The sequence below is a fragment of the Vidua chalybeata genome, chromosome 1 (assembly GCF_026979565.1).
Source record: "Vidua chalybeata isolate OUT-0048 chromosome 1, bVidCha1 merged haplotype, whole genome shotgun sequence".
NCBI classification, from domain to species: Eukaryota; Metazoa; Chordata; class Aves; order Passeriformes; family Viduidae; genus Vidua; species Vidua chalybeata.
This window is the reverse complement of record NC_071530.1, coordinates 32,557,965-32,570,332: the sequence shown is the minus strand read 5'-3', so window position 1 is coordinate 32,570,332 and position 12,368 is coordinate 32,557,965. Positions and strand designations below refer to the sequence as shown.

Genomic DNA, 12,368 nt, shown 5'->3' with positions numbered 1-12,368 from the left:
TGGCAACATTCCCAGAATGGCTGAAGAGCCCCCAAGGTCTCCCTGTGTGTGGAATGGGGATTTGGCACGTTCATGAACATGGGGATAAACAAGACTAACTGAAAAGCTGCTTTTATGTAGGTGGAGCACCAAAATCCAAATATAAAAGGCAGATTCAAAAACTGGTTTCTGATACATTATGTGGCTCAAATGCAGACTATGACCTAAAAAAACATCAGAGAAAAAGCCAATTACATTTTTTCAATATTAAATCTTTATTATATACAAAAATATTTTGTTGGGAATTAACAGAATTTCATCATTTGTACATTAACATTTTTATGTTTGGCTGTGTTTATTGTGAAAATATTAGCTGTGAAAAAGACAAGGCAGGGGGGGTCTTAGAAAACAAGTCACAATTTAAAAACATCCCACATAGTAGCTGACTTTATCAGCATGAAGTCACAATGCTACCAAGTCCCATATCCTAGGCCTGCTCTACAGTACTGTATTCAAACAATTAGGTACTAAATAACTTCCAGGTTTATATTAAAAAATTCAGCTAATGGTTAAGATTTTTCTTGTAGGAAGTTTTCAGCTAAAGAAACTATTTTTTACAGGAAAGCAGTTTTGAAAGTTTTACAAATTCAAATCCAGGTTAATTTAATATACTGTAGAAATAATAAAACACGAAACAGAAAACCATGAGAGCTTCCAACTGGCAAAACCAGTTGCGAGAAGAAGCAAGGTAAGGAAACACCTCGTGACTGAATTCTAATACATATTTAAACCCAAACACAACCAAGATCCTACAGTTCTTAGCCCAGTGTGGGGTCAGAGAGCAGCAAACTGTCTTGTTTTTAAACCCCACTGAAGCAGCTCCCCCCCCTACACCACAGTGCACAAATGTTACACATGGGCAACATATGGGGGGGTTGGGAAGGGATGCTCAACATGCTTTTTCCTAGGGGGAAACAATTTATTTCAACAGTTACCACCACACATAATTGTGTACAAGACCTAAACCAACAAAAATCAGTCAAAACCTTTTTTTGCCTGTACAAAGCAGCACTCTTCATTTCCTTTATGCTATGGATCATGTGAGAGTTTAGGTAACAGAGATTGGGTTTTTGGAAGAGGCTCTGCTGTATTCAGGTAAATGTTGGCTGCTTGTGGAGTAACCAACAGTTGGCTCGGCCATGGGAACAACCAAAATTGCATGGAAAAGCATTAGCATGGAGCTAGTGACATAAAAAGGAAAAGGCTAAATGGGAGAAAATGTTTCCAGGACTACTTTAACTCTGTTACCTGACCACTGTCCTAGCAGCAAAAGGAACTCCATACCCAATGAGCATAAGAAACAGTTCCAAATACCAAGAAAAAAATTCATTTACTTCAGGTGTTGTTTATTCTATAAAATATAAATATTGCTGAACCCCTGCTGAATAAATTCCATCTGTAGGTAAAGCTACATAAAAGCCTTCACCAAGCTGGGATTTGTTTTTAGGCCTGTAAATCCCAGCTGCAGTACCAGCAAATTAACTGAGAATTCAGCAGCTGACAACATAACCGTGGAATAGTATCCCACTGCAGAGAATTCAGATAATTTAGTAGACACTGCCTGAATTGTTTGCGGCATTTACCCCAAGGTTTTTTATATATATAGGTATTTGTGTGTGTGGGCACAAGCACACCTTTAATATGGTTAGAAGCTAAAGCTGCCTGTAAAAATAACCAAAACTCATATTTTACAAACAAGCATTTTCTATTTTTATTTTTAGAATCTGTCTTGGGCCTAAAACCAGTAAGTTATAGAAGTCCTAAATACTGATGTTCTTGTTAACTACTATTTCCTCTATAAGACACAAGTTGAGAATCCCAGACAATTCCCATCAGCAAGTCTGTTAAACATATGTGAAAACTAAGAAGTACAGGCCAAAAAAGAAGAAACCCAGGGAAAAAAAAAAAGAAGGGCCAGGACTTCAGCACTGTCAGTCACAACAGTCCACCAGAGAAAATAAATTAAAGTACCCTTAAGGATACAAACCCTTTCAGTGGCCCAGGAGAGGTTTTTATTGCAGGGAGAGGAGGGTGCTGGGAGCTGAGGGGTATTTAAGGCAAGAGGCCCAGCAGACTACGAGTCTTTGATCCAGTACCCACCACACAGACACCAATAGAATGATCTCACCACTTCTGCAAAAGTAGCATCATGAAGTTTGGCAATAACCATGTGGTACTTGAACTCTTTGGAATCTGGGTGAGGCAGGGAACCCCACATGAAGCAAACAGCCTTTACGGATGTGCACGACATGCACCAGAGCCCCAGCTGTTGGTTATCTGGGAGCTGCACCCACGGGCACAATGGGCAGCAGGGCAGCTGCTGCAGGAGGCACTGTCCATGCACTGGGACACGGCCTCAAGGATCAGTGTGAGCGGAGAAGCAACCTACAGGAAGCTTGGATGGGAAACCATGGGATAGGTGAAGGGAGTTTATGTTCACAATACTGGTTCACATGTAAGAACCCAGTTCCTGATCTCTGGAGTCCTCTGCTTGATCACTCTCAACTGGTCCTTGAGCATAGCAGAGGCCAACTGGGCTCAAGGGGTTACCTAGCCAGGGGTTTTCTGTATTTCAAAGAGAAAGAAGTTTTCTATTTCTTAACTGAATAACCCTCTTTAAAAAACAAAACCAAACCCAGGTGACTTCCTTGAGTACTGAGCTGCAGGCAACTTGTAAGCAAGTCACTTAGGTATGATTTTAGAAGATGTAGTGAGTAGAGAGGATGAGGGAAAAAATGTCACAATTTGAGCTCAGCCAAGATGTTACAGTTTATAAAAACACAAATTCAAAAGCCATGAGCTGATCTGCCATCCTGCTCCACAAAGCTTTTGTACAACTAAGTACACAGAGCTGCCCTGAGCCAAGAACATGGCACAAGTCACAGATACTGTGTTGGTAATGAACTTGATTTTCCTTGCCTACAAAGATCTGTGATTCTGCTCCATGTTCACCTTCGTTGCAAAGGTTTGCAGAACATTTTGAAAGACCTTTATAAATCTATGTAAGATGATGTATTCCATTATAATTATCCCACTAAACTTGGACTGCATCTTTTCACATGACGCAGAACTAAAGCAGACCCGCTATAACACAGAGACAGCAAGGTCATCACCTGGGTGGGTACACAATGCACCACAGTATTTACAGGAGAGTTGAGATTGGTGCGCGCTTAAGTGAATTTTTGGTGAATTCAGGGAAATAACTTACAGGTCTTGGCATACTGACTGTACTTCTATGTATAACTTTTCATTCACAGGGCAACTACAGTGTTTCTTCTATATGTCTCTATATGTACAGAATTTTACAGCACCTCATGCACTGTCCAAAACAGATAGAAATTACAGATAAATATAGATTTTTTTTTTTGTAGATTGAAATATCTGTATATTTAGAAAAATATACATTAGTAAACACAATAAACCAGGTAGAGAAGTGTACCAGTTCTAAAGTCTCACATGCAGGTAACATTTCTGGATTAAGTCGTGGTAGCTTAGTAATGTGATAACCAACATGAGCAATTTTTGTTTTACCATCCACATACATATACATAGACAACTATTTGTTAATTTACTTTTCTAAACTACTTAAATATTTATCTTGTGATACATACCACACATCTTAAACATTTAGCAGCATCTTCACCTCGCTCAGACACACCTATTGTACTCTTTAGCAGTCAATGTAAAGTTTTCCTGTTAGTATCTGGAAAATGAATGTTTAGTACAGAATGAGATAACGTGAAATCCCAGTTATTTTAACTCCTCCAAAATACTCCAAACAGGAGTTTTATAAAATGTTTTCACTTGCTCAAAATGAGCCTTTCATAGTGTCTTCTCCCCTAATTGCACAATGTACAGGCCCCTGTCCAACAGCTGATGCAGCACACCCTGGCAGGTAGGGACCGTTGCTGCTGTGGATGTGACTGAAACAACACCAGCATTTCAAGAACCTCCAAGAACATTCTTTTTAAAAAATAGTAACTGTTATTCCAGACATTCTACCAGGTGGGGACAAACTAAGCAGAGTATCTGATGAAAATCTTCTGTGCCAAAACCCAAAACTACCACAAAGAAAACAAAGCAATGTCTCTCCCCCTCTCACCATTAAACAATCCAATGTGAACACTCAACATTTAACAAACAGATGCAAGGGGTGTGGTGTTTGGGTTTGGGTTGTTTTCCCCCCTCAACCTGGCAGACAGACAACCAAATCAGACCTGCAGATACTTCCACATGATCTTTGTGCCAACCCAAGCAAGTCACCTTCTCTTACTGCTTCAGAACAGCACTGCAGAATTGCTCACTGCCATCTACACCACCACCACCACCACCCCCCAAAGCTCTGCCACAACGCTCCACCTCCTGATTTAAACCCACAGTGTGAACCTGTAGCAAACATTAAAGCTTTAGGCTTTAGCAAATACGTGACTATTCTGGAGATTGTTTCTAGGGAGACTCTCTTCACAGTATTCTCCCTGGGATGGAAACAGAATGAGCAGAGAGAACCTGACTAAATCTTGGTGGCTGTGTTTCATGAGTTTGGTTCAGTAAATTTACAGAAAAAAGATGAAAATAAGTGATGTTTACAATATGAAGTACTGGGGTGTGTAAACTGAAGAATCTTCTCATGCCATTCATTGGGAAAGCCCACTTTTGGCATCAGAAATAAGGGTATATTTCTAACTCATAATGAAAAGGCATCTTATCTGTCCAGACAGCACATCTTATTTACAGCATAAGGAGGTCTCCCATGACACAGTACACAAACACAGTTCAGTCATGTTCAGCACAGAGTGCCAAAAGCAAACCACTGAAACAGCCAAGCAACAGCCCAGCTATCATTTGCTGCTACACACAACACCCCATCCACGTCTCAAAGCAGCCTCTGAGCAATAGGATCACAGAACGTGTCTCCTGGGAAAGACAACTACAAGTCCCATGATGGTACCACAATTACTCTGCCAAACTTAAACAAAACCAGAGAAAACACATCCTGGAAAGCATAACAATAAAAAAAGCAATGGTTCAAATTTTCCTTAGAGAATTTCATATTCCCTCTGAAAGACATTTTGAAACCTCAGTATTAAGAGCCAAGAAGATCTCCTGTGCTACACACAAGTTTAACTCACATTTTCCACACACACTGGGATTTCAAGTCTCCTCTGTCCCTCTTACCCCACAACAACCAACTTTACAGCCTGTGTAAAAACCATCTGTTGTATATGGGTGTTTTAAGGTTTTTTTCAAACTGTTTTCCTCTACTGCATCCACTCATTTTTTTCTTTTCCTTGTGCACATAAAAGTCTTTTGAGAACCAGAGGAAGCAATGCTGTTTTACAGTGTTTAAGCCTGTCTTCCTCCAGAAATAGTTCTGAGGAAGATGCCTTTTGATAGCATTCCGGGTCACATTTTGGTGTTGAAAAGGAATCCAGAAGCCAGGTGCCTGTCACCAGATGGAAGAGGAATTAAACAGATGACTTCAGTTTAGACACCTAACCTGGTATGTGATGGTGAATGTGACTATATACAACAGCTGACAGGGTCATATAAAACATGGTCACAAAAAGAGCTCATCCGAGCAACAAGCTGTATTTTCCTTCTGTTCTCATTAAGCAGAAATTTACATCAGCTTAAGTTTTGATCAATGAACCTGAACCTAACCTAATACAAATTATATCAATGAGTGTACTGAGGGGAGAATTGTCACTAAAAAGGAAATACACTGTAAATGAAAAAACCTATAAACAACATTGCTTTTTAGCAGGAAGTTTCCCATTCACAAGCTAATGAAAAATGCAATTTAAAACAATGTAAGAAAAAGCACAGAAATGCCATTACACAACACTCAAAATACAGCAGTTGATCACACACAAATATTTAAAAGATAATTTAGAACCCAGCTAGACATCACAGGAAATGAAGCCACAGATCACTATACAAATACAGAACAATGTCCTAAGAAAAGAAAATGCTTTTTTTTTTCTTTTTTTAAGCAATGTGTTTTCACAAGTGTGAATAAATAGTCCTAAACATTAAGTGTCACCTACAAGGCTCCACATTATCAGGTTCTCTCTCAAGCTACTTCACCATTATTCAAATTGCACTGAATTACCTTGCGTATGACTTTCTAATGTCAGTACCTCAACTGTAATGGGCTAACAGGTTGGCTCCCAAGAAAGCATAATAAGCAGCTTGCAAGGTATTGCTCTATGTTATTTTAGGAGACAGATATAAGGGAATGTACACAAAAGTTATCCAAATCAAGAGATATCAAGAACTTCTGAAACATCAGGAATGCACCAACATTAAGCTGAAAGCAGCTGGAGCAATGGACCTGTGTTTTTGTTACTGCTTTTAATATTTAAAATTCTGCTCCCAAGAAATTATTATTTTTTAAAGAAGAAAAAAAACTCAAAGAAATTAGTGTTCTTTCCTAATAAGAGCTATAGACTTTTGATCAGTTAAACATTGACATTAACAAATTTTACAAAAATTGTTTCAAGTATCCTTTTTTTAATCACAGTGAAAATGTAAGACCAAGATGTAAATGTTGAAGTGAATGAAAGTTTCTTAGATGAAAAAGGCAAAGATACTAAATCAAAACATAGAAAAATGCTTAAACGCATTTCCTTCATGTGATATGAATAGAAAGGTTATCTGTAAAAAGTTAGAAAAATTAAAATAAATTACATATTTAAGTACACTTTCTCTTCAACATTTTTATAAAAATTCAGAACAGTGTACTTTTGAATATACACAGAGTAAAAATGCACAGGTGCTGTAGGTTATCATCAGTATCTACACATCACATTTGCTGCTGTTGACTTTATTTGTTACTTAAGCTGCTGTTGGACCAGCTCAGTAGACCCAGCTGATGGGGACCCACTGGGGCTCCAGCCTCAGTCTCTCGATGGCTGTCTGCAGCTTCTCAAAGGCTTTGTCCAGGTTGTCATTTACAATGGTCAGGTCAAAGTAGTGGTTGTAGGCTCGCTGGATTCGGGCACTCTCATCCACTGTTTTTTTCAGATCAGTATCCTGTGCAAGAGATTTTTAAGGATTAGTGAATCTAAATCTTACTAAAGATTTAAAGATAAGACCTGGCAAATCCTTATAGATGCAGAAGAAGATCCCTTCAGTACATACTGCAACTGACTATTTAAAGCTATACCGCATATATTTTAAAAATATGGAAAGTTTTCATTTACAGTAAATTCACACAGAAATTGAGCTAAAATACATTGAAAGGGCTGAAAAAGTTCTGAGCGGTGTCAATAATGTTAAATATGGCAAGCAAATGTTTGCCAATCTTGCAATTTTGAAGAGAACCAATAGAAGCATGTGAACTTAAGCTGGTGTGCACAGTGAGCAGTTTAATCACGTTGTACAGGCAACTGATGATCCAACCAGAATAAAATTAATGCTTTAGGAATGACTGAGTCAATCAGTTTTGTAAATATATTTCTGGCCCTTTTATTTCCACAGAAGACACCAAAAATCCAAGATTCTATATTAGTATGAAATTAAAGAATTGCTACCAGAATGAAGTTCTAGAATACCTTATGGCCTCTTATAGACAATATTTCAGCCTAGCTCACCTGACACCAGTCCCTCATTTGTAAACTACTGCTACATTACTATAGTCCTGACATGAGCTGCAAAATATGCAGGAAATTTATATTCCTACATTATGAAGCCTTTATAAAGTGCCTCTGAGCACGTTTTCGTGTTTTGCTAGTCCTACATTCTTTAAAAATTCCTCTCAATTTTTGCACAACAGCAAATTTTTGTAAGTAATTATGAGATCTGTCCCCCTTTACAGTATTTATTTCAGTATTTTCAAGTCCTGATACAGCTGTCAATATAAAAACCAAAATGAAAAACTAAGTTTGCCTTTTTTTCACAGTGAATGAAGAAGACAAGTAAATGTATGACCACGAGAGCCAGACTTTTTGTAATGGAATGGGTTAAGATGCCAGAAATAATACAGCCAGGTCCACTAACTAGCAAACTGTAATACTTTAAATGACATTTGTTTTTATTTTGTTCAGGAAGCACAAGAATATGAAATAGCAAATCATACTCCATAGACATGTGCAGGAATGGGATGCAGAATCCGTAAAGACACATAGATACGTATTTGAAATTTAATGACCCTCTTTATTATTCATAAGAAGTAATACAGAGGAAAAGATGTCCCTTAGGGAATCAAATATTAGGAAGTGCAGGAAATTATTTTTATACTTGTCTGGACAGTTTTAACCTTGCCTTCTTGTATATGCACCAGAAAATTCAGGGTTTGTTTGGGGCAGGAAAGAGGGATGACTGAACATCCACAGAGATACTAGAATGCATAATAACCAGAACCCATGACTAAAAATTATACACTCATTTAGTGAAAATACTAACCCACCCCCCCGCCAATTTTATAGCTTTAAATGCCCTGTCAGCATTTATTCAAGATATTCCTATGAAGCTGCACTGCTATCATTATGAGCCATCAGCAAAACACAGCTTTTCTCTGCTGGGGAAGTTGAACTGCTCAATCTGGCTTTTTTTTCTTTGCTCCTGAAGCTGGGAAAAGTTCATGCCCACACAGAGTATTTATACTCTGCTGCATTGGAGGAATCATCTTATTTCCCTCTGCTACACATAGTGTCTAAGAAAAGGAGGGAGGATCTAATGAACGAAACATGCCACTTCACTTATATGACAAATCCAAGGAACTTCAGGGGAAGTTGTTCAACACTTCTTATTCTGGCAGCTGTCAGCCACTCCCAGTGCAGCACATGCTGCTGAAGCAGTGAAAAGAAGGACTACCTGCATTCTTGGGGTTTTTTTGTGTTTTGTTTTGGGGTTTTTTTTTTGTTGATTTGTGGGTTAGTGAGGTTTTTGCTTTTTCCTTTTTTGACACAAGCTGCAATATCTTTCCCAAGTATTACAGATTCCATTCTTAAAGCACACACATATTATTAAGACAACAGGAACAAAAATTTGGGTGGGGAGGGATACGGGAAAGTCAAGGAAAGACATCTGCATAAAAGAAAAATTGCCACCATGAAATACCTACCATTTGCTGCAAATAATCAAAGGTGACAGTTCCCAAAGTACATATTTCAAGTAATTTTTGTAATCAACACTTCTCTGTAAGAAGTCTATTTTTAAGAAAGAAGCAATCTTCCTTATACATAGTATTTGATTAACTTCTACTACGTAATCAGCAAGTCTTGCCTAACTTTTCTTAGAGACATTTGTTTCAGAACAAATTCCACCTAAAATGAATGGTAAAGAATTTTTAAAAAATCTAAGAACATCCTGTTCAAAGAAAACTAAATAAGAAATGATCTGCTTACAGTGAGAAGTTTGGTTGTAATTCCAGCATCTACCACAGCCTTGTGCATAGCTCGCAAAGTCTCCAACTCTGGAGCAGCAATAAACACCACATAGGGCATGAATTCTGAAGTCCTCAGTATTTTGAGAGCCTAGAAGCAAAGAAAACGAAAAAAAAAAAAAAACCACCAAAGTTTGAAAATAACTCACCACATCTCCCTGTTACTTAAGGGACACCACAAAACTCATCTGTTCTGATGGGCAGCAATACATACGTGAAGATTCTTATTTCTATTTTGGAAATTCCTACACTGCCTTTTGAAATGCTCAGCATCATTCTTTCCTTGACTAAAAAGATTATTTATTACTCTGCAAGACTCCTCTTTCATGCACAATTTATGTTGGGTTTTTTCCATCTTTCTAACCCATTCCAAGTAAGTGCCACAAACACAAGAATCCAGTTGATAATTGTAACCTTGAAACCAGATAAGAAGCCTTCAAATTTGAAGGCATCTCTCTTCACCTCTTCAACATTATGATCTCACACTTGTTAGAATAACATTATAAATCTTATACCTGTGGATTTACGTCCAAGATGCAGGTCCTTCCTGTCTGAACAACTTCAAGGATGGAATCAATTTTGGTGCCATAAAGATTTCCTTCATATTCTCCATGCTCTAAGTATCTGCCAGCTTTAATATCCGTCTCCATTTCAGCCCGTGACACAAATCTGTACGCTTGCCCATCTTTTTCATCATCCCTTGGCTTTCGTGAAGTAACTAAACAAAAATTAAAAATATAAATTTAATGTTTTCATTTTATATTTGGAATATAAATATGAGACTGAACTGCCTAGTAAGTTAGGGAGACTATAATACACATTGTTATACAGTTGTATTTGCTCCAGGTACAGGTTTATTCATCATTCTAGATAAATTTTAAAACTGAGCACAGCCCCTCCTATTCCCTTTATTTATATTGTTTCCTATATGTTGCTTACCACCCATTTGCCTGTTTGCTTTGTCTTACTCCTTCACACCATATACAATACTCATTCATGTCAACTTTTAAATTATTCACTTAATAAAATATTTATTTAAGTGACTTGGAAATCAAATGCTAAATGTACTTCTGAAAATAGCTGAGCACAGAAAGATCTGCCCCATCCCTCCCCCAAAACCTTTGCTGTCTGTATTTGCCCTGTTGTTCAGGGTAGAATTACCTGAGCTAGCTATAAAGAAAGTTAGCTTAAATATCAGAAGCAGCCCAGCCACCGTAGCAGAATCTTAGTGGAGGCCAGCTAATGCTGCTTTCCAGGACAACTTCCCTTTTAAAGCAAGGTAAATTCTCTGTAGAAAGATTAAAGCCAATATTTGAGTATATCATTACCAACCATCCTGGGTATTGGCTACACTGTGTAGTACAGACATTAATTAAGCAAAAAAAATAGAAACAAAATTTTAAAAAAGTAAAATAAAATATATCATCATATTATTATCGACTTTGCTGTCCTACTGCCCTACTGCTACTTATATTTAATTAGATTTGAACTCTAGAACATATTAAACCTAACAGCCAATGCATTCCTTTGGTAATACTTCTATCATCACTTGGTGCAACTTGTTGAGACAAGTGGAAAGCAATCTTTCCCTTCCAGTAATTCCTATCCACTTCAATCTTACAGAAAACACAAGTGCCAGGAAAAATGATCATCTGAAGCTGTTAAGATTAAATATATTACTAGAACATCTAGTTTTAGTCGAGATTCTATGGAAAGATTAAAACTACAGTGGTTAATACAATACATTAAAAAGAATCATATTATCATTTTGCAATTAATTTTGGAGAGTAAACTTTAACATTTTACAGCTAGGAGATGATTTAACAGTTCAGTTATCCACACTGAAGAAACACCACAGCACCATGTGCTGGATTATAACTCAACACGAAGAACATGCTTCTCCCCATAGCGCAGCAGATCAATTCCACCCATTTCCCACCTCCCAAAACACATCATACACAAACCTGTTTATTAATAACCCAGAGAATTTTCTTCTAATCAAAGACTAAGTTTACTGATTATCCCACTTAAAATCTGAAGTAGAGAAAAGGTTCTATATACAATAAACTGGGTATTCCATATGCATGATTAGACTATCAGATTGGGAAAAGTTTACTTTTATGCCTTTGAAGAATGTTCAACAACTATGTTGCATTACTTACATATATTCAAACATCTATACAGCATTTTTGAGAACTAATTCTGATGGCTTTTTGAAATACAATAAGAATATTACAAGCAATAAAAAGCCTCTTACTATTTCACCAATATAAAATAATGGAATTGCCAAGATAAGATTTCTTTTAAAAAGTAACACTGGGAAGTCAACCTTGTTATCAGGTCCACAAACCAATTCTAAGTGCCTTGGCAAGTCTTGATGGTAGAGATTCAACAAATGAGAGAGACTGGTTCTCTCATCTTGCACAATTCATCTTTCAGACCTGTCCCTCCTCCTATTGTTATCAGATCTATTTCTTGCCCACTGGAAACAGAAAGGAACAGACTGTTTTTGAAATTCTGAAAAGCACATCGCAGGAGAATAATAATGTAGCTAGAGTGGGCTTCTCTGGTCAGCAGCCAATCAGTAAGGAGGAGTTAAAAAAAACAAAGGTTAATGAGCAAAGTATCTGAAAGAAAGGCAAGAAAACATGCTCCAGGTAAAAGAAGATTTTTTTTTTCTGCTATTTATAGGGGAAAAAAATGAAAGATCATGTGCTTAAGGCTAGATATATTAAAATATTGGACAGTTATACAAATCCTGGAGATCGCAAACACTTTCTTCAGTTTTATTGAAAGTTTACTGCTTTTCTCTACATTTCTAAACTGAAGCAACAATTTATAATGCCCAGTCCACAGGTGGAAAACTAAAAGGCAGACCTGAGAAACTCCACTTCTTTACAGAAGGCTACTGGCAACTTACAGAATCACCTCAGTAATGGAT

The 12,368-nt window shown here is 37.4% G+C and overlaps 1 protein-coding gene across 4 annotated transcripts in view; it reads right to left on the bottom strand.

Annotated features, from left to right (window-relative positions):
- Positions 1 to 230: 230 nt before the first annotated feature.
- The window catches only part of PALS2 (protein associated with LIN7 2, MAGUK p55 family member), a 60,003-nt gene continuing 47,865 nt past the window's right edge, over positions 231 to 12,368 (bottom strand). For all 4 annotated transcript variants that reach the window (XM_053941911.1, XM_053941903.1, XM_053941885.1 and 1 more), the window contains exons 10-12: positions 9,943 to 10,145; positions 9,390 to 9,518; positions 231 to 7,074 (exon numbers count right to left, since the gene is read on the bottom strand). In XM_053941911.1, the coding sequence (XP_053797886.1) occupies positions 6,898 to 7,074; positions 9,390 to 9,518; positions 9,943 to 10,145 (509 nt within the window). In that variant the 3' untranslated portion in view covers positions 231 to 6,897. The remainder of the gene's footprint in view (positions 7,075 to 9,389; positions 9,519 to 9,942; positions 10,146 to 12,368) is intronic.